Source organism: Parasteatoda tepidariorum, chromosome 5, assembly GCF_043381705.1.
Source record: "Parasteatoda tepidariorum isolate YZ-2023 chromosome 5, CAS_Ptep_4.0, whole genome shotgun sequence".
NCBI classification, from domain to species: domain Eukaryota; kingdom Metazoa; phylum Arthropoda; class Arachnida; order Araneae; family Theridiidae; genus Parasteatoda; species Parasteatoda tepidariorum.
In genome coordinates this window covers 2,099,628-2,123,855 of record NC_092208.1, presented here as the reverse complement: position 1 = coordinate 2,123,855, position 24,228 = coordinate 2,099,628, and the positions used below count along the sequence as shown (strand labels likewise).

At 31.7% G+C, this 24,228-nt stretch overlaps 1 protein-coding gene across 7 annotated transcripts in view; it reads left to right on the top strand.

Annotated features, from left to right (window-relative positions):
• The window catches only part of LOC107446979 (meiosis regulator and mRNA stability factor 1-like protein), an 88,185-nt gene that overhangs the window by 17,302 nt on the left and 46,655 nt on the right, over nt 1-24,228 (top strand). For 6 of the 7 annotated variants that reach the window (XM_016061771.4, XM_016061770.4, XM_016061772.4 and 3 more), the window contains exon 6: nt 3,121-3,293. In XM_016061771.4, coding sequence (XP_015917257.2) covers nt 3,121-3,293 — 173 coding nt within the window. Of the gene's footprint in view, nt 1-3,120; nt 3,294-22,142; nt 22,777-24,228 lie in introns of those variants that run through there. The other variant, XM_016061773.3, reaches the window with a different exon arrangement.

Sequence of the window (24,228 nt, the reverse complement as noted above, 5' to 3'; positions counted from 1 at the left end):
CAATTTTGGGTTTAAGACTACTGATGTTTAACTTTGTAGCTTTGTAGTTTTGAACCTATTTAGAAGACAAGGCAACTCCTGGATCAATACCCCCAGAGGTATGATAACATGGAGGACTTTGAGACTCGACAGATTTAACGTGCACCAGTCACCATTTACTACACGGAGAGTCTTTGTTCGGCAGGGATCGAACCCACGACCTCTTGGACATAGGCCCTGTACCCTACCAACCAGGCTGTCCCTACCCCTATCATGAACTATTATATTTTTTGATGGTAACCAACATAAGTAACCATCACTCCAATGTAGGAATTCAGACTGCTTTATGATGGTTCAACATCAAAATAGCAACTGGTTTTGATGGTTTGTTCATGTTGAACTATCACGAATCTCCATCATAGTTTCTTAAAAATCAAATGTTGGTACGATCATGAACATAAAAAAAAAACAATGTTTTGATGGTTTATTCCTGAGAACCAACATCAGGGTTGCCACTCCATGGGGAAAACCTGGAAAATGCAGGGAATTGAACATGGGCAGGGGCCTGAACATGAATTCCCATTAGACCATCATAAAAGTGTATAGTTGGAATCATCATCGATTGNGTAAGCCCAATATAGCTCACACAGGAGCACAGTAATTGTTGTTTCCTCTTAATATATTGTGTATAATATGTACAGGGTTCCAGACTTGAGTGGCAACCCTGAACATGAATTCCCATTAGACCATCATAAAAGTGTATAGTTGGAATCATCATCGATTGTTAGTTCATGAGAATCAAAGTTCTCTTGATGGTTAACCATCATAGTGTATTAAAGCAGGGGTGATTGTGAGCCCAACTCAAAAATCCTGAAAATTTCTTGAGTAAAACCCCATAATGACGCATATAAAATAATTAATGTCTTTATAAATTTAAATCATTGATATTTTCACAGCGTAAAATTCAAAATAGATTATATGCAGCATAATTTAAATTAATAATTATGTATAGGTTTACTTTTATCTCTAATCACATTTACTATTCTACCAGAAAAAATATTTGCAAATGAAAGAGAGGCCAAGTATAAATTCTAGTTCTAATATTTTTAAATAAAATATACAAGAATTTTTATACATAAATGTGATGGATGATTTCTCGAAACTTCTGGACCTTGGATTTCCGAAAATTTCGCAATCGCAGTTAGCGAAAAATCTGGACTTTTTCCGGAGCACAACCATCCATGATTAAACCAGTATTTTCCATCATGGACTGATGGAAGTTTGTTGGCATATCAAAATCTATGAGCGCATAATGGAAAATGTTGAATGATGGTGACCATCAAATTTTATTCCATCATGAATAGCACTGAAACCAAAATAAGCCATCAAAATGTTTTGATGGAACCATCAAGAATTTTGACTTGGGAAGTAAGGGTTATTTCTGTGCTGTATATGAACAAAGCTATAAAAAAAACACGAAAAAAAAACATATATAAAATAAAACCGGCTTACCATCGTTTCGAAATTATAATGGAGCCCTTCCTTTACTGTCTGAACACAGTACGAAGGAAAATTTCACAATTAAATCTCTTTAGAAAATACTTCATAGAAATATGAAACGCCAATAAAACTTTAATTGCATCGACAATCTTCCTAATACTTCATATTTTAATTTTACAATACTTACAACTTTACTTAAAGCAAATTTTTCAAATTCATCACCACAACATCAAATATCGACTTCCAATTCAATCTTGCTTTATCTCACCCTTTTAAAGGGTGCAGAAAATTCTCAGGATCGTGAAAATTCCAGTTTTTTGTTTTAAATTTTCACCTAGCAAACACATTACACAGTAAAATTGATTTTATGCAATTCTTGAATAAACTAGCAAATGTGTTAAAAATTGCAGAAAATAAAATAAATTAAGATAGTAATAATTTATAAAATTAAATGTATAGTTTATCTAAAGTGAGAACTCCTCTGGTCATTTGTCCAGACCCTTGGTGGTGACTATGGTAACGAGGTAGAACTATTTCAAGTAGGGGTGTGGGATCATTGTTTAGGACTGGTTTTGGGATCGGTCTGAGAGAAAAAGGGGATATTTTTCTTCAGTCTGCTGTGTTAGCCCTAAAGTGAAGAGAAGCTACCCTCCCTGCTCTATTCTTGTTTCCATAGCAGCAGACGGCCTCAGACTTTGTGGCTGGTGGAGTTCTTATCGTAGACAAACTATTATGACCAACACATAAATTTAAGGAATTTAAACTAATGAATAAACAAATTGACATACAAAGTTATTTGTGTCATAACACTTTTAGTGACGCACTTTTTATTTAAATTCAACATTTTTTTTAAACATTTAATCAGACCGAAAGTTTTCTTAGTGCTGCTTGAATTTTCTCCTTATCTTAATTGCATGATCAGGTATATTTTGCCCCCTGCTCATTATTTGTTTTGTTTTTCACTGCCACAAGTCTAAAACAAACACAAGAGTATTATTTACTGTTGACAATAAAAGGAACTGAGCTGTGAATCAGGTTCGAATCCCAACAAAGACTGGTTGATACGAATTCCGCACCCGGCGCCCACCGACCACAGTACTCGCGTAAAATATCTTCAGTGGTAGACGGATCATGGGTTAGAATCTCCTTGCCGTGAGGATAACGGTGGGAGGTTTTCGTGGTTTTCCTCTCCATGTGAAGCAAATACGGGTTAGTTCCATTAAAAAAAGTCCTCTGTGAAAGCCAAATTTCTCCCAATATTTGATCCAGGAGTTCCCTTGTCTTCTGTATTGGGTTCAAAATGACAAGGCTACGGAGTTGAACATTAGTAGTCGTAAGTTAACCAAAAAAATTGGGTTGGTTGCTTAACGGCGGTTATAAAATCAAATAAAAAAAAACTCGTCAAAAATAGCAGCAAAAGGAAAATAACGCTGTTTCAAAAATGTAATCAAAAGTTGTCATTTTAAGTTTTGTGGTAAAAAATTATTCAGATGTTTGTTTTTTTTTTACTTTTTTATTTATTTATGAATATTTTATGTCTATATATTTTTTCATATTTTTACTCATTTATTTATTTATTCATATTTTTCTTTAAGTTTCATTATTTTGATATAAAATTTATCGTTCTATTTTTCTTTCCAGTCTGTCTCTAGTCGTCCTACTGAAATAGAAGTAACAGACCTTCCTCTTAATCGAAAAGAAGTACAAATAAGAAATAAATTAAGAAAATTATCCACCAACTGTGGTGGAAAAGTTCTTTTCATAACAGGAAGTAAAGCAGTCATAAGATTTGCCAATGCAGATGCAGCTGAAAAGTTAGTGTTTCCTTCCCTTCTTTTTTTTAAAAATTTCTAACTCAATGATATAAATTTTTTTGTAACGTTGGAATTTTTAAACAAAAATAATGTACATTTTCTTCATTATTTTGTCCAAAATTTTAATAGAAATGAATACCTGCCAGGTCTCTTGTTTTTTAACGAAGGCTCCTGTATTTTACGACTATCTACTATTTACCTGTATTTTCTCAAAATTCTCCGTATTAGTTGAAGAAATTAAAAAAAAAATTGGGGATAAACTATCTACTGATGGCGAAAATACTTCTCTTATTCCTCAACCGAAGGTGCTTTTGCCTGTACTGCAGTATGTTGAGTTTTAATAGTTTAAGTCAAGCCGTGATGGTTCAGGGGTTAGAGCGTTCGCCTTCCAATGTGGTGAACCTAGGTTAAAATCCCAGGAATGACTGGTCGTTACGAATTACTCATCCGACTTGCACTGACCACAATGCTGACGTGAAATATCTTCAGTGGTAGACGATCACAAGTTAGAGTCACCTTGTTGTCATGCTAACCTAGGATTTTCGTGGTTTTCCTCTCCACATAACTCAAATGCATGCTAATTCCATAATAAAGTCCTCCACAAAGCAAATTTCTCCCAATATTTGATCTAGGACTTCCCCTGTCTTCTGGATTGGGTTTAAAATGACAAGGCTACGGAGTTGAACATCAATAGTCGTAAACCCCAAATGGGCTCGGTTAGTAAAAGATCCATTATTTTATTTCTCCAATGTTGGCAGGTATGGAAATGATATCAATAAATAATTTATAATTATTTATTTTGATGCTTTGATCCTATTTTTAATGATTATATATAAATTTTATGCTATAAATAATTTTCTTTCTTACTGATTGTTCTTGTCATGTTTAATAATATTGTATATAAGTATGCAATGAATTACGATTTTCGTTTGTCTATTTCGTCCTTTTTTTTTCAGACTTAAAAATTTTTGTAATATAGTAATTATGGATGTATTGAACTTAATTTTAGAAGGATAAGATAACAAATTCAGTATAATTTGATGTTCAAATGCGTGCTACCTAGTAGTTGTTTTAGTTTTTTTTAAATATGGGTCCTTGGGACACAGGGCTACAGGGTCCATTTTTAAAGTGGGTTTCAATCTATAATCTTTAAATTAAAGATGCTCATGAAAAGTGAATATTTTATAATCAGAATAAAAAAAAAAAATGCAATTAGCTATTGTTTTAATAATTTGTCAAAGCAGAATTTTCATATTCTGTGATTCTAACTACACTTTTGAAATTACAGGTCCTTAGGATCCAGAACTATTTCTGGGTCCCTTTTTGCTTAAACGAGGTTCCCATTTAAAATATAAATTTTCAACCCTTTTTCCAAGTAATGTTCACTCTTATAATATTGTTTTATTAATTGATAGACAAAGCAAAGAATTTCTAATCAAACTGAAAAATTGCAGGGGATTTTGTATCTTATTTTCGTATTTTTAAAAAATGGTAACCACTCAAAGAGTGCAACCTATTAAACTATTTCATTTACTATATAGCATTATTTGTTTTAAGTATGTTCAACTGTTTCTTTTTTTCTCTAAGTTTTTTCAGCAATTAAGTATACTACTAGCATAGTTAGTTAACCTAATACAGCTCATACAATAGTGAATGTGTTTTCCCTTTTAATATATATTGTGTATAATATGAACAGAGAAAACACAGGGGATTTTCTTCTTCTCCAGAATTGAGAAGCAACCCTGAGTTAGATGTCGAAATCACACGAATCGGACTCTTCAAAAAGAGATTACTAAATGCATGTTTTTATTTTGAGATTCAGTTTTTGTCATAAATAATATCATATTAAAAATAACGGATTTCATAAGCTTTGTGGAAATCAGTAGTAATAACTACATGCAAAAATGGAACAAAAATTTATGCAGAAAAGAAAAACAAATTTTTCACTTCATTATTCTCAAATGAGAAAAGAAAAATAACAAACATTTTTCCCCACTCCAATGCACAAGAAAGGCACCTTTTGAGTATAATTCTCAAGAAAAGATGAAATCTTTCGAAAATTTCTACAGAAAAGACTAGCAAAATTTTTTACTTCTCCCCCCAAAAAAATCTTTCTGCAAGAATTTAGTAACATTCTGCTACAATATCGCCATGATTCTGCCACTGGGAATGTTGATGCAAACATAATAATTAATTTTTTATATGAAATTTCAATTTGTTGGATGATATTACAGATGATATTTTTATGGGATTCAGAAAGGGGATTTTTATGGGATTTCAGGGAGTTGGATCCCTTTAAAGATAAAATCCCTATGATCATATGTTAGAAATTTTTGTTGTAAAAAAGTTTTACTATTGTATTGTCATATAGTAATAGTTTTGGTTGTGTTATATCAGGGTCGGCCATATTAAACCAATGTGGTTTAAACCAAACGTTTTTTTTTTATTATTTTAAAACCGCACTATGTTAAATCTTTTTTAATTATTTAATTTTTTATTACCTATTTAAACACTTTTAGTTTCAATATAACCTAATTAAGAAATAGTAAATTTGGCAGTAAAAATCTTTTCAATTTTGAGTTAAATTGCTGATGTGAATTTGTGCTTCTTTAAAACGTTATCAAAGCTAAGTCATAAAGTCTCTGAAAAGAAGCTTGAAATAAAATAGAAATAAAACAGTTTTTAAAATTAGTTAAATAGTGTAATTAGAGAATAACCTAAAATCAAAAGTTTTTCTGTAGGTGTTATTTTGAATTTTATTTCTCAGTGTATAGTTGTTGAATTTTTTTCTGTTATTAGTACAACTAAAAACTAATTTTTAATGTAAATGCAGTATTTTATTGTATTTGAAGTAAGGATTTTAATATTGGAAAAAAACGTGTATATATAAAAGAACATTTTAATTATCAATGTCTATTATTTTCTTTTGAGCTCTATTATTTATAAGCGTATTGACATACTTAAAGCTTCATTGTGTTGAATTATTCTTCTCTAATTGTTGCATTGTGTTCATTTACTTCCTTGTTCAAACTGGTTTTTTATTTTTTATTTATTATTAAATCATCGGTACTAAAATACACCTTCACTATACTATTTTATTTCTATGTATTTACATATGCAGCCTATTTGAAATTTTTAGTCTTTTTCATCCCTACATTATTTTCAAATATTTTTTTTTTTTATATAATATAATAAAAAATATATTATCTTAAGCTCTCCATGCTCTTAAATATTAAAATCGTTATTAATTCTGTTATAAAAGAGAAAAAAATTGCTCAAAATTATTTTTTGTTAATTTTTTTTAAATGAGCCATTTTCCTTGTGAAATCAAGGTCTATTTTGGGATTGTCAGTTGAAGTTCTGACTTGTTCAGGAAAAATTTTGATTTTGTCGCAAATTATTATTATAATTTTGATTAGTTATTATATGTCATTTTGAGGCAAGATAGAGTATATTTAAAGTACGGTCATCACATCATGAAGCATTTTAAGGATAATTGCAAGCCATTCAATTGGAGTTTGGGGGTTCTTTCAAAACCATTTATAATGATTGATAAAAATGATTTTTTCAACCATTAATAATGATTTAAAAAAATAAGTTTAAGAAATTAGTATATGTAATGTCTATTGTGCCTAGGATATATGTAATGCCTAGGGAATATGTAATGCATATTGTGGCATCACAATGCATGAACATCCATTTTGTTTTTCATGAAACTAATTTTTTTAAAGAATTGAATCTTTGGATGCAAAGAAAATTTTTTTTGACTTGTAAAATAAAATTGTTAATATTTGTGGTAATAGCCATATCATTATCTTTTAAATTACCCAAAATATTAGTACATGTATAAATTGAAAGTATTCAATTTTTAAATTTTGACCGTTCTAGAAAATTTTAATAATAGAGAATAAACACTGTTCGTATTTCGAAAATTGTAAAACGAAACACATAATAAAAGAACAAAATAATCAAAATTAATTCAAATCAACTTAATTTCTTCACACTGAAACATATATAAAATAAAACCACTTGCATCAGTTATCTGTTGTTAACCCCTGAAAATATATCGCACATTTTCATGAATGAACGATTCTTGTATAATTGAAATAATAACTTATTTTAAATTCCATGGGGAAATTTTCTTTTATATCTCCAAACAGCATGGGAAAAAGATTACTATTAACAGATGGTAAAAAACGCACCACTATTTATTAATTTATTTTTTCTACTATTGACAACAGAATGACTAAATAGAAAAAGCTGAATCTATGTGGAAAATGTCTATGGTTTGAAAAGATTTGTTAAATCTAGGTTTTTTTCTATAAAAACAAAGTTTTTAATCTGTGAAACTCTTGTCAGGCTAGTCTTGACGTATGCTTCTGAAGCTTGGACAATGACAAATCTGGAGGAAAATTGTATCGCAATATTTGAGAGAAAGATTTTGTGAGGTATACTCGGTGATGTAATTGTGTGAAAACAATAACTGGAGAAGGAGATTTAACTTTGAACTGTACAAGATTTATAAACAACCCGATATTATTAAATACATGAAAATGAATAGAATGAATTGAATTGACAATACACTAAAAAAGGTACTGTTTTTTCAGACCCACTGGAACAAGAAAGCGGGGAAGGCCGCGGTTGAGATGGGCTGACTCGGTGGAGTCGGATCTTTTTGCAATTAATGAAAATAATTGGAGATCAAAGATAAATCGGAAGTCGTTATGGAGAAATTTTCAGAGGAAGGCATTGGCCCATATTGGGCTGTCTGGCTAACTATGATGATTCTTTAAATTGTTTTGTTTTGAAAAACATTTTATACACATTTTATGATTTAGGATAGAATGGGGGGGATTCTCCTTCATATATCACAACACACACATAAATTGGAAAAAGACGAACCCAATTCTGAAACACCAGATTTCCTTATGCACACAAATTTTTAACACAGTTGGATTTTGTCGTCGCAATGGGAAATTAATCTCAATTGACTGTAACACGGGAAATACACATTTCTTTTTTGCCACAGTTTTTGTCAGAATGCTTTTGGATATTAATTATTTAAATCGCGGGATTTTCACAGTCATCAGAAGTCACACTTTTGTTCGACGCTGCATCGGGGACTGTTCAACTCGCGATAGGCTTTCTTCATCGGCAACTGGCAAACACACTCAGTCGCCACTTTCAAATCCGTCTCTTAGTTAGAAACTTTTGTTTTATTGAAAGGTATAATAACGTGGCATACTATACTATGAGGAACCCCATTCCTTTTTTTTTTAACTTCTTGTCTCTTTCGCAGAATTTTTACGATCTTTCTGCTACAAAACTCTCTAGCACTAATGTCTTTCTGCAAGATACTTTCAATAATAGCTAAGATGTATGTTACTAATTTTAAAAAAAAAAACATAATTATTTTCAATGAATATGTAGTATTTTTTATTCTAATATTATGAGTGATTTTGTTGGGGCGATAAACGCACCAATTATTTCCTTTATCACATTTTGTAAATCATTATCACGCTAAAAGAAATAATTAAAAATCATGAAATCCATAGCAGTAAATACCGAAGAACAGATCGACGACGGAAATCACGCGAATTGGACTCTTCAAAAAGGGGTTACTCAAATGCTCGTTCGTTTCAAAATGTAATTGTTGTTGAGTAAATAATATCGGAATTTAAAAAACTATGTGGAAATCAAAAGCAATAATTGCAACAAAAAAAAAACTATAGAATTGTTACCTTGAAAAGTAAATACTCGAATGCACAATTCAAATTTCCCATATCGATCGGGATAATTAAAAACCACGTTAAAATCAATAACAGCCGAAAATATAATCGAATCACTCAAATTGAATGTGACAAAAAGTGATTATTTAAATGTGCAATTCAAATTTGCGAGTAAATTTCTGAGGAAAGAAAACCAAAATGTTTTTCTTTCCAAAAGAAAACTCTTTCTGCAGGAACTCTGTAACGTTGATTCTGCCACAGGGCTTCTTGTCAGCCTTTTAGTGTGGAATCCTGCTCGGATAGCAGTCTGTCCAAAGCTACATGGTGCGTAGCGTATTTAAAAAGTGCTTAAAGGTGCTTATTTTCAATTTTAGTTTTTTAAAAGCCCTTAAAGGTGCTTATTTTCAATTTTAGTTTTTTGGTGCTTTTTGTTAGTAGTTGTTTTTAAATAGTACTTGCTTTTCCCCTTTTCAAAATGAGATTTTTTCTTTACCACGTTGATTTTCGCTATAAATTATGCAAGAAGACGCAGTTCACATTGTTCTGTTCAACGTCTTCACAATTAATTCAACCCCAATCTATTTCGGCGTATTGTCAGTCAATAGCGTAAGAAAACGCCATTCGTTTTACATGATTCAGAACTTCATGATTTTTGACAATTGTCAAAAACAATTCCAAAACTTTTTTTTATGGCATGACGGTTAGAACAGTCAATTGTCAAAAACTTCCCAACCCTGCCTAATTATATTTTTTTAAAGTGTTTAAAAATATTTTTGAGTGCTTTAAAAGTGCTTAAAAGGTGCTTATTTTTTGTTGAATAAAAGCTCGAAAGTTAAGGTAGGCATAAGCAGATATAAACAAGAGTGCTTTTAATTTTATCATGTTTCTGAAGAAAGGGAACATTAAAATGACTGTGCCCCACTATGTGAAATGTCTCACTAGCGGTCTTCATCGTTTTATGCAAACAGGGTTGTTATTCATTCGTTCATAAAATAGGTCGAGGGATTTTTCAGGTTCTCATGTTTGCTGAGGGGAAAAACTTGCAATGGTTATTCCAGCAGTTTTTAATCTTAATTTAGAACAGAAGGTTAATTATTAATTATATCAACGGGGTTTGTTTTGAATTATGAATTACAAAAAAGAATTTAGACAAAAAATATAAAAAGATTTGTTAAAGCTTTTTATACTACATATATGGTCCGGGCATGCATCATGTTGGATGGCCGCACACCTTTCCATGTCTTTAAAAGAGACTCTGTGACTGGTATAAGAATGAGCTCTTGGAGCCCTATGTTAGCTTTTTCAGGGATGCAGTTGGCCCTGAGTTCATTTTAATGGACGATAACGCGAAGCCACATAGAGCTCTTATGGTCGACGAATTTCTAGAGAGTGAGGATATTCTCCTGATGGATTGGCCAGCCTGATCTCCAGACCTCAACCCTGTAGATCATGTCTGGGTAGCTCTGGGGAGGGCAATTGCAACTCGCTACCCCCTCTGAGAACCATCCAGGGAATGAAAACAGCGTTGTTTAACGAGTGGGACCAATTGCCCCAGGAGATGATAAACTGCCTTATTTCAAGTATGAAATCACGCTTCGAGACCTGTATATCTGTAAGGTGTGACCATGCCCCCTATTAAGCAACTTTTTTTTTGTTTATTCTGCAATCGCTATTTCATACCTACCGACTCCATCGAGTGTTAAGCACGATTATGCGTGTGTATTACAATAGTTGAATGGTTATTTGTTTTGTATTAAATGAATGTACGTAGATATCAAATGTCATTAAATTTCCGGTTGAGTAATACAATTACTGTTTTTGAGAATTTTGATATTTTAAAAAATAAGTTTTCCCTTAAGAAGCCTCTACCTTCACCATCCTGGATTCTAAGTTCAATTTTTAATTTGCTCTTTATTAGATTTAAGAGAAATAGCGCTTCTATGAATTTTTCCACAAAACTTTAAACCAATGAAATGATGTAACTTAATGTTTTGAGCAACGGTCTTATAGGCTACTTTATTTTTGTAGTTTACTTACATTTACAATTGCTTTGTTACAAATGTAGTTTACAACTACTTTTTTTTTTAAATGTAGTGACTACAAACTACTTTGGAATTTAGTCACTACTTTAAGGAGACGAACTTTGCTTCGGAACTTAATTTACTCCTATGTTTCGAAATGGTTTTAAATAATAAATTGGCTTACATTAAATATAAGGGAATAATTAAGAATTATTTATTCATGTTTACATGAGCCAGTTCGTTATTCCAAAACATTTTTTTCTTTCTAATTCGTTCATTTAACTTTTCACTTTTTATGCTATTTTCGACAGCGAAGATTTAATTTAAAAAATGCGAAATTATCAAATACTTGCAATAATTTAATTGTTTAATGCTTCTTTTAATTCCTCTAAGAAATTTAAGTTCATCGAAAATACGTTTTAATACAATTTTAAAAATACAATTTTTGGGATTTCCGGCAAAGTCGGTGAGCTCGAGTTTCGGAAAATTGATGCTAATCCGATCTGACGATATGACTTCTGCTTGTTTGTTTACACTTCCGTAGGATTTCGAAAACTCTTGGAAGCGTAGTTTCGCTGAAGTAACGTTATCTCTGTAATTTTCACATTGTTCCAATTCTTTTTCTAAAACTTCATCAAGATTTGAGGATTTGGATTTTACTTCTTCTTTATCAGTTTCGGTTTGATCCTCTGGATTTAAAAAGAGATATTTAAAAACGATTTCGTCATTTTCAAACAATCTCTTCGATTTTTCTTCAAGTTTAGCAAATGCTACTGATGCTGACTGGATGTTGTTACCTTCTATTGAAGATTCCAGCTCATTTATTGTTTTTGTTACGGCTGTTCGAAGAACTTTTCTTTGAATTAAGCAATTGTTATCCATATTTTCGTCAATGGATATTTACGTTGGGCGCCAGATATTGTATCTCGGGATCTTTTTGGCTATTGGTTTGAAATGAATCAGTGCGAGCCAATATTTTTTAGTGTTTTTTATTTAAACTTAACGAAACAACAACAAACAAAAGACTGAAGAGAAAAGCTATGTATCCTTACAGATGCGCACACTGCGCCATCTATCGCAAGGTAAAAATTTAATTTAATGGAAGGAAGATGCAACACCCTTCCTTTGAAATAACATCAATGTTTCATGAGTGCGCATGTGAGAGTGTGATCGAAGTGCAGGGTTGCAAAAAATGAACCTAACCAGTATAACCGCCTGGGTTTTTCTAAAATTGATTTCTTATTTATCCTCTGTTATATTAAAGAGCTATTCTATTAAAATATATATGTAGTCTAGCCTAAAAAAATGCACCTATGGTGAAGAAATTAATTGTGTTTGGCAAGGCCGTAGCCAGGATATTTTTTCGGGGGGGGGGGATATGGTAAGAAGCAAGGACAGTTTCAGACATGCAAAGTAGGGGGAAAACATTGTAACAAATATTGCAAAAGTTGAACTAGTAATTAAAAAATATTACACAATACTTATTTTTCAAATAATATTACATAATAATTATAATCAATTAGTAAACAAAGTTTACAAAGACATGTGACGGGGATTTGAAAAAAAAATTTTGATTACTTTTTTAGGACGAACCAGAATATCCCGAAATATGCTTAATAAAGTTAGTTAATAAAAGGTTTGATTCGACAGTTTTTGTTTTTCTTTTTACTGGCAGGCTCAAAGAAAGACTAAAAAGTTTGAATCCCAGAATTTCGGGGGGGGGGATTTGTCCCGATGGTCCCCCCCTTGGCTACGGGCCTGGTGTTTCGAGACTGGAGAGTTACCTTGTTGACTTGATTTGACTGTATAGCCATTGATAAATCAGTGCCTTTGATTCGCTTTCTATGCAAAAAAAAAATTATTTTTTGAAATTAAAATAGTATAAATAAAAAGTAATCCTGTGTTAAAATAAGTTTCTATTGGGTGATGTATGTGAGTACATATAACATTTTGTATCGTGATGCCAGAGGAAACTTTATTCAGACTTTTACACCAATTTATTTGTATTAATTACACTTTAATAACCTATATGTAAAGTCAATTCATAAAATTAAACTTAATTATTAATATTAAAATAAGCTTTTTTTAAAATAAGGTACTTATTCCTGCCCTCTCTTTTGAAAAAAAAAAAACCCTAATGAAACATGAAAAACTCAGAAAAGCCCAATGAAACCCAGAAAAACTCGGGTTTTTTGCAACCCTATCGAAGTGATTAATCATCTAATACTATAAACTAATTTTATTTCAAGAATGAGTTACTTAAGCTAACTGCTCTTACTAAATTTTAAAGTAAAAATAACTTCACTGACATGTATATTATATCTATCTTACTCCAATTATAAGTTTTAGTTCTACTGAATGCCAAAAATTGAGTACAACTATTTTACGTAAGAAGTGTAAAAGAATATTCTTAGTGTTTCAATACAACAGAAACTATCCTTGGTTATTGAGTTAGTAAAACACCGAGGTCCATAACAAGAAATAAACATTACGCAATCATGCACGAAAGCATATAATCGACACAAATCAGTACCAATAAGTCTTTTTCAGTGGTTGGAAAAACTACATTATTTTACTAGTTTACTATAACTACTTTGTTAGAAATATAGTTAACTACAACTACTTTTTTTTAAAAATGTAGTTACTAATTTGGAATTTAGTAACTACTACTCTAAGGAAACGAACTTTGCTGTAGAATTTAATTTACGCATAAGCTCAAAATTTGTTTGATTAAGAAATTCTCTTATATATGTGCCGCTCAGAAGCCAATGCGGTTGAGTCCATTTTTTGATATTTTCTGATTTTTCGAAATTTTGATGAAATAAATAATAATCTTCTTAGTTATTAAACGATTTACTCGTTGGTTACTTTTTTCTAGGTTAGACAGCCCTTTTTTTAATAGCTTCTGAATATATTGAATAATAATTTCAGAAGCCATTGTGAATAAGTCCACCTTTTATCAATATTTTTTTACATAAACTTTGAAATAAAAATTAAATTCTTCTTCTTTCGATATTTGTTGGTAACACTGATAAACAAGAAATTCATAGTAACTCAGGGTTGCCAGACGTAGTATTTTTAATACTACGGTAGTATTTTTTCACCAAAAAAAGGGGTATGGTATTTTTCGTAGTATTTTTTTAAAATGTGGTATTTTTTATTTTTTTAAAATTTTTTTTTCATTTCCTAAAACAAAGAAAAGTGCCACTTTAGTTTTGAAGTAAAAAACAATTTTTGAAATAATCCAACAGTTTATTTTCTATTAGTCACTGTATCTAGTGATGATTGAGAAAAATAAAAGTTCGTTTATACTAGTAGACATAAATTTCTTATCTTTTTCAGCTGCCAAAAGGTATAAGTCCTAAAATTTTTAAGATGCTGTCATTATTTCAATAAATACTTACGTTTTTATTTACACATCCTGTACATATCTTGTTTTTTTGCAGAGTTTACACCTCGAAAAAAGACTTTATACACTTTTCTAATTAAATTAATAAACCAAGAATTTTAAAAACTAATGTATCAAAAAACATTAATTTTCTCAATTATTGTGTTTTGGACTTAACCGCATTGGTTTCTGAGCGACTCATATAAGGGAATAATTAAGAATTATTTATTCATGTTTACCCGAGCCTGTTTGTTATTTCAAAACATTTTTTTCTTCTTTCTAATTCGTTCATTTAACTTTTCATGCCTTTTTCGACAGCGTATACTTAATTTAAGAAAGACGAAACAATCAAATGCTTGCAATTTTTCTAATTGTTTAATGCTTTCCTCTAAGAAATTGAAGTTCATCGAAAATACGTTCCCTTCCTTTGAAATAACATCAATGTTTCACGATTCTGCATCCGCATGTTAAAGTGATTAATTAGCTATTTTTAGTAATGGCTCATTTTTATATTAGCTATATGCAATTTCAGCAACTACAGCTACACTTTCATTGAGGCCATTGAGAGGCGAAGATTTGTATCCGGCAAAGTATGAAATGATTTATAGTTCGCACATTGCCTCGGCATTATATGTAATGCCCGGATTATACCTTTAGTAGGCCCTCCCCTCCTTCCCCCACTCCTCCCCTCTTTTCAAAATATATATACTAAAATTTTCTTCGTATGGAAACGTATTACGCCATTTTAGATGTATTAATTTCAGAAATGACTAAAAGGCATAAAGCTTACAGTGATTTGTACGATAATTTTGGTTTTCTTGTTCACTAAAATTTGTCAGAATCTGAGATTAAACTAAAAGCGCAAAATTTGATGAAAATTTACTCATCCGATTTAGAGGAGAACTTTGTAGATGAATTTTTTCTATTTTCAAATTTGTATGAACATAAATCTGCACAAGAAATGTTGAAGGCTCAAATTAAAGATAAACTTGTGAATACTTTTCCTAACGTTCACATTGCATTAAGAATATATTTGTCGATTCTTGGATCAAATGCAGAAGGAGAAAGATCTTTCTCCAGATTAAAATTGATAAAAAATTATTTGCTTTCAACAATGAATCAAGATCGTTTGGCATCGCTCGCACTTATGTCTATTGAATCCGACATTTTGCGTAGTTTGGAATTCGACAGCATAATACAAGATTTCGTTGAATCCAAAAATCGCAAAAAAGTAATATATTAGATCATAAGATTCTGCAAAATAATTTATTACCGTAAAATATTATATTTTTATTTGTATCTTCATAATTTTGTGCAAAATACACTTGTTGTTTTTAAAGCTAAACTATTTTTGACAACAAATTTTTCTCTCCCAAGTTTTTCGTAGGCCCTAAGCACGTGCCTAGTGTGCCTATAGGTTAATCCGGCCCTGGTAATGCCGGATGCTATTTAGGCAAAGTATGAAATAAACGTCCTGATTAGTTTATTAGGAAAATGATGTGCATGTTACTGTGAATGACCGAAATCGGTGGTTGTTGACTTTCACCTGTGAATGTTGACAATCACATAGTCGCTTTGGTGAATGTCTGAAATATTTATTACATCCGATTTGATATTAATTTATTCGTGGATATAATTACATTTATTCGATATTTTAATACTTACTGACGATAGATTAGAAGAAACATCAGTGTTTGGAGTATCGGGCAAATATATACCGGGCAATGATACTTGACCTTAAAGAAACACGAGTGTCGGGTATACCAGACAGTGGCCCTTGACCTTAAAAAAACATCAGTGTAGGGTATACCGGGCAATGGCACTTCACCTTAAAAAACAATTGCCCGGTATACCCTACACTGATGTTTTTTTAAGGTCAAGTGCCATTGCCCGGTGACCCGGACGTGATGTGAACATGTTTACCTTCACTGAAATTCCCACTTTGATATGAACTCGTCTATCTTGACAGTAACGCCCACTTCGATCTGAACACGCCTACATTGATGGGCGGTCACATTGAACAGTTGATTTGCTACTTGTAGCTGCGATATTATCCACCTCCTCGCTCTGTTTTGATAACACACAACGTACTCACTCGACTGCTAAAGCCAACATAGGAGCCTCCACGACCGTGAACTCAATACAGCTCTTCCGGCTTCTCACAAAACAGCAATATATCGACTAGTGGTGTTCCGTTCATCGAATTCTATCACAGATATAATTCTGGTGGGGAGTAGTGTAGTGTATCTACCACTACTAAAATATAATTCCTATTCACTAGTACAGTGTTTCCCAAACATATGACTTTTGTGTACCCTTTCTAAATTTTTCGTAACGCTGTGTACCNAGCATAATACAAGATTTCGTTGAATCCAAAAATCGCAAAAAAGTAAATATATTAGATCATTTTTAGAATGTATTTTTTACTGTAAAAAAAATTTGCACAAAATTTAAAAATCACAACTGACTGCTGACGCCACTAATGTTTAACTGTTAATTCTGCAAAAAATAGCCAATAGAAAAAAAAAGTAATCGTAAATTTTCATGGCTAGCTTTGTTTCTAAATAAAATTTTTTGACATTTTCGTTTGTAGCAAGATATTTCGCATAAGAAAGCTTACCCCCGCTAAACTGTTCCCGTACCCCTGGGGGTACGCGTACCACACTAGTATATAAGACATGTTAACTCGATTCTATGGTGAGTGGTGAGGTAGGGTAAACTAACCAGTGAAGGAACACTTCAGCTTCGCTTGCCTTTTAAAAAATCATATTAATTTCAAAATTCGTAATTTTAGTTTAATGACAGTGTCAACATATTTGTTAACAATTGCAAATAATGTAAAAAAATTGTAGAGAACTTACTTAAAGTTTCGGAGGTTCAAATAACAAGTAGTAAGAAGACCAAGTGAAGGAACAGCTCTTACCAGTGAATGAACACCCAGTAAAGGAACACTTAATTTTGGTTATTTTTTAATGCTCTTTATGAATTTATAAGCCATACAAATATTTAAAAACAAGCCTATTCTTGAAATTATAACATATAAATACTTGGAAAATGTTAACTTTTTTTTGTAATCATGAATTGAAAATTAAAGTGTCAACATATTAACACATACTGTTCATTCACTGGGAAATCTATGCCCAGTAAAGGAACATGCCTGTTCCCTCACTGGTTAGAAGTTGTTTTTCGTATTTTTAACATACTTTTGATGCGGAACATCACTAAAGGTACAAGAAAATTAAAGTTTATCTTTTATTTTCATTAACTTAGAAAAAAAACCAGTAAAGGAACACTTGTTCCTTCACTGGTTTTTCATCGTTTGGTGATCCAGTGAATAAACACCCCCTTATCTCAGTACTTTATTATGCTATGATGCTTAAAAAAAATAAAACGTAACTTCAATAACTATATTTTGAATTCTCTTTTTCACAGTGAGAAAAATAAAACTATTACATGCAATTAATTCCACTTCAAACATATAAATACAAACACTCACCTTATAATTTTTTCAAAGAAACAAGGTGTTGCAGAGATAATAACAAATTCAAAAATTTTTCCAGAGAAGTCTATTTGACCAGGTAATCCAAAACATTGCTAGATGACTTCCTATTGTTTGGCAGTAAGCTATTGTTACCAATCAATCTAAAGAAAAACTTTCAAATTCTTATTTTTAATCAATATATATGAAATGTTCCTTCACTGGGTAGTGTTCCTTCACTGGTTGGTTTACCCTATATATATATATATATAGGGTAAACTAACCAGTGAAGGAACACTTAAGCTTCGCTTGCCTTTTAAAAAATCATATTAATTTCAAAATTCGTAATTTTAGTTTAATGACAGTGTTAACATGCTTGTTACTAATTGCAAATAATGTAAAAAAATTGTAGAGAACTTACTTAATATAGTTTTAAAGTTTCGGAGGTTCAAATAACAAGTAGTAAGAAGACCAAGTGAAGGAACAGCTCTTACCAGAGAATGAACACCCAGTAAAGGAACACTTAATTTTGGTTATTTTTTAATGCTCCTTATGAATTTATAAGCCACACAAATATTTAAAGACAAGCCTATTCTTTAAATTATAATATATAAATACTAGGAAGATGTAAACTAAAGAGTGGGGGAGTTGAGTGACCCCCCCCCACTCTTTAACATTATGAGCAGCCAAAACAGTCATAAATATTTTATGACCGTCGTTGAACAGCCGAACCAATTTCGAGTTTACGACTACTATTGTTCAACTCCGTAGCCTTGTCATTCTGAACCCAATCCAGAAGACAAGGGAACTCCTGGATCAAGTATTGGGAGAAATTTGCCTTCGTGGAGGACTTTTTGATGGAACTAACCCGCATTTGCTTTACATGGAGAGGTGGACTACTAGAACCTCCCACGGTTAGTCTAACAGCAAGGGGACTCTAATCCATCTACAGCTGAGGATATTTCGCGTCAGCACTGTGGTCGGTGCAAGCCGGATGCGGACTTCGGATCGACCACCCATCGCTGGGATTCGAACCCAGTTCACCGCATTAGACTTCGGTATTTTACTGGGAACGGTATTTTACTGGGAACTGTGTCTTAACGATCAGTCTACTACTACAGGACCAAATCTGCCAACATTGGAGAAATAAAATAACGGATATTTTACTAACTGACCCAATTTCGGGCTTACGGCTACTGATGTTCTTCTCTGTCATTTTGAATCCACTCCAGAAGATAAGAGAACTCCTGGATCAAGTATTAGGAGAAATTTGTCTTCGTGGAGGACTTTTTGATAGAACAAACCGCATTTGCGCTACATGGAGAGGAAAACCCCCCATGGTTAGCCTGACGTCGAGGGGACTCTTAACATTTTCTTACAAATACAGGTAACTCTAAGACTAAATAAATAAATTTGTATTAATTTCAATAAAAAAGAAAAGAAAAAGTCGGGAAAACTCATTACTTTACCTTTTAAAGTCTCAATAAAAACATCTGCAATAGAAATTTAGATCAATGTAACAAATATTGGAGTCTAACTCAGAATGTTAAAAGTGAAACTAACGAGCATTTGCGTAAAAGAGAAATAATAATAAAAAAAAACTTTCATGTATAGCCTAATGGCGATGGAACTGTCGCCACCCATGCATATTCTGTCAGCGAAATCGGCGACTTGGCGATACGAACGCGGCCTATTTTTACTCGTTGCTTTTGTGATAAGTTGTACTTTTATCCATTAATTTTAAAAAGTAACGTTGTCATGTATGAATAATTCTCAGTTAAAGTTTTATGTCATTTCCTCACCTCTCACCCTAAGCAGAGGTCATCAATTTAAAATATTAACAACTTTCGCCCATAAACAGACTTACATAAAACCAACAAAGAAATCGTAAAAAATTAACTGAAAAATTTAAAAACTGCGATTTATTATATAACTCTAGTCGTTAAAAAGTAAACTAATGTCGTTAAAAAGGGAATCAGCATTCATAGGAATAAAACAAATTCCAGAGCAAGAATCTTATTAGTGTGACCTTGACTAGATCGGGAAAACTAAACGCGCTTTAAAATTTAGACTTAGGGAAAACTATAGTTATGTCCGTTATCAAGAATTCGAAAAATCATCAATTGCTGCACATTGTTGGAACCTTGGACATATATTCAATTTTGACAATGCCAGTAACACCACCCTGTAACATCATCTCATCTTGATGCCCTGGAATCTTGTTTTATTCATATGAATGCTGATACCCTTTTTAACCACACTAGTTCTTCACCAACTCTCCGTAGCTCTTGGAAATGCATTTAACTCTGATTTGTCTCTCGTGGCTACTGTGGTTTTTCTAATTTTGTTTCTCACCTTTAGTTTTCTATTTTTCGTAGGCAAATTTGTATTCTAAATCAGTACTCCCCAACTTTTTTATCGCCGCGAACTTTTTAACGTTTATACAACTTTTGTTTCTTCTCATTCACGTCTGATAAGTCTTGGACATGGGCGACAAATTTTTGAGCGCTCGAAACATGTCCACTATTATTTTCACTTTTTATATTTTTGAAGCGAATAAAGCTTTTAATCAAGTAGTATCTCCATTTCTTCAATTTTGTTTTAATTGACACACATTTAATTATCGAATTATTAATATGCATTTATTCTTAAATTTTACTTACATGTTAAATGAATTGTAAACTATAAATCGATTTTGAACTATTTTCATTCACATCTGCCATTCAGTCAAAATAATGAAAGAACAATTAAAAACATAATTCTCTCTTTTTAATAAATCCTCTTATAAACGTTTATTTTTACTCTTAACTTAATCATATGAATTGGTGATAAAATGGCAAGAAAGTCTTTGCTTGCACCTTTCAGTAAACAATTGTAACTTTCATTCTCACAGAGCTCCTAAAATTAAGTGGCGAGAATTTCGATTGACGATAATTTCTATTTGGCGATAAATTCTGCTGGTAGGGAGCGATTAAAACTTGCATTGCAGTTACAGATAGAGTATTTTAGCAGGTTGGAATTTGAATTAGCGATAATATGGCGATGAATTCTTCTTGTAGCTGTCAAAAAACCATTTAAACGCTTATCAGCCGTGTCTCCTGTGTTTTTAACGAAGACTCCTGTATTTTACGACTATCTCCTCTTTAACTGAATATTAAAAATTTTCTCTGTATTTGTTGAAGAAATTAAAAAAAAAAAAAAATTGGCTATAAAATATCCATTGATAGCAAAAATACTTCTCTTATTCTTCAACAGATGGTGCTATTGCCAGTACTACAGTATGTTGAGTGTTAATTGTTTAAGTCGTGCCCGAGATAGCCTGGTTGGTAGGGCACTGCGCCCATGTCTAAGAGTTCGTGGGTTCGATCCCCGCCGGTCGAAGACTCCCCGTGTAATAAATGGTGACTGGTGCACTTTAAATTTGTCGAGTCTCAAAGTCCCCCATGTTCCCATAACAAATCAAAACCTCTGGGGGTACTGATCCAGGAGTTTCCTTGTCTTCTGGATTGGTTCAAAATTAAAGGGCTACACAGTTGGGACATCAGTAGTCGTAAACCCATGAAATTGGGTCGACTGTTCAACGACGGTTATAAAATAGAAATAAAATTGTTTAAGTCAAGTCACAGTGGCTCAGGAAATAGAGCGTTCGCCTCCAATGAGGTGAACCCAGGTTCGAATATCAGCAATGACCGGTCGATACGAATTCCGAATCCGACTTCCACCGACCACAGTGCTGACATGAAATATCCTCAGTGGAAGAGGGATTGCAGGTTAGAGTCCCCTTGTCGTCAGGCTAACCGTTGGATGTTTTCGTGGTTTTCTTCTCCACGTAACTTAAATGCAGGTTATATTCATTAAAAAAAGTCCTACTCGACAGCAAATTTCTCCCAATACTTGATCCAGTAGTTCCTTTGTCTTCTGGATTGGGTTCAAAATTACAAGGCTACGTAGTTGACCATCAGCAGTCGTAAGCCCAAAATTGGGTTGGTTAGTTTTATTTCTCCAATGTTGGCAAGCATGAATCCCATTGAAATTTGGTCCTGTAGTAGTAGACTGATCGTGAAAACACTTTTTTCTCAGGTTGCCGTATGTGCAGAGGATCAAAATTATGATAACATGTCTTTGGCTGATCTTCAAAACTGTTTACCACAAACCGTCGCCAATTATAGTGCAGTTTTGTTGTGACGTAAATAATTGAATTGTAATCATTTTAGCTAGTCGAAACGTAGTCAAAATTTCTATAAACGGTAATTTCTATTTAGCGATAGTATAATAGGACTATAAATTTTACTTAAGTCGTAAAAAAACGACAGTGAGCTCTAGTTGAAATTAGATCATGCTAATTAATCTGAACGCTGATTATTGAACTTGCATTGTCATTCAGCGAATAGCAATATTTATCCTTTCCAAAAAAAATATTTTGGATGGTAGGAATCATAGTTGCAGGCACGTTATTTAAAATATAAAATACGTAGTCTTTACGCTGTATTAGTTTTTATTTCACAATACTATTTTGAAAAATCGAATCGAGACTGTAATTGTCTAATTTATCCTTCATCGGTTAGTAATCACGATCCCGAATTTTAGCACGTGCATGGTGGCGCAAAGTTTTGATTTTGAACTCGAAAGTAAAATTGTGAATCTTGCGCCTGAGTTTCTAGTTTTTTTTCTTTTTTTCAATGCAGCAGTTGACATAGTGAATTTGTTTTATTTCATACCGCGTTCGCAAAAGGAACTATGTGTTTGCATGTCATGTCCAATCTCCAAAATAATTGAGTGACTTCTGCTTAAATTTATCTTTCTTGTATGGACGATTTAATGAGATAAAAGGATTTAAAATATGGCTTAAATAAAATGCATCGTGCCTGTAAGTATAATTTGAAGTTTTAATTATCGAGTTTATTTTATAAATCTATTCATATATTTTATAATGTTTATTGAAATGTTAGTCTTATTTTAAATGGGTTAGCACTTTAATGTTGTGCAGTTTATTTAAATCGGTGTAAATCGCGAGTTTCATTTTGCTTTGACTGTAAATATTGTGATATATTTTTAATTATTAGGTAAATTTAAATAAAAATATTTGAATTGTGAATAAATACTGTGTACTTTCGTTTTTTTCGTAAAATGTAAAGAGATCAACTAAAAACCAAAAAGTTGAATTTTTTTTGATTTACAACACCCATTCATTAAAAATTCTAATTTGTTAGCCGTTTATTTTTGAAACTGTGAGTTTTTATCTTCTTTTAGTAACTGTTTGAAATTGTAATGCTTTTCATATTTTTTAAATTCTTCATTATTTATCACTCAAAAATTTTAATTTAAACCTGAACTTAAAACATCGCAAACAACAAACGACAAAAATATTAAACCTTTTTTTTATTATTTCAAAATTTAGTTACTGGTTTTATTACCTCCAAGACATTTTTTGAAATTTTATTCAGAAATTATTCTATTGTTCTTAATTTGTGTATTAAATATCTTATTTTCATGTTCTGCTTTTAGTTGTTGACTGCTTTTAGTGTTGGTGACAAAGATGTTTTTTAGGAGTTTTTCTACTAAATGTTTAACCTGTAGATTAATTGAAATGTATTTTGTACTTATTAGATAATTAAAATCTGGTAATTTACTTATGTCTGTTCAAAAATTATGCATAGATAAAACTAAGTACAAACTTTCATTTAATTCTAAACCAAGAAAGATAGTTGATCAAAATTTCGTTTTACTATCTGAATCACCAATCTTTTATTCTGACAGTTGAATGTATTTAGATTAAGGTGTCAACAATTTAAAATATTTGAATCAAATGATTCAAATCAGTTTTTTTAAATTCTTTTAATAACTCTACTAAAAGAGTATTAGAATATTGATTGTGAAGTGAAAAGCAATGATTGGGAAAATTTTGCTGTGTTTGCAAAGATATTTGAATAAATGAGAAAAACAAAAAATGTAACTTATCTAAAATTTTAAAATGATTCAAAAATTTTCAAGTAATCTTATACAAAATTAGATGTTTTCAATATACTTTGTATTTATGATCAGAACACACTTGAGTGTGTTCTGATAAAAATATCCTTTAATAATTCAAAGGTACTAATGCCACCAATTTAGTGAGATATTTTTATCATACTAATTGGTAATTGTTTTATTATATTTTTTTAATATTTCTAGGTTTCCTTTTAGAAAATATTAAATAATTACTGAATTTTTCAAACTATCTTATGTAGTGTTTGAAACTTTTTATTCATGTTGTATTTAGGACAATTAATACCATGAATTTATTCAGATATTTTTGGTACGTTACTAATTGTGTGTGTGA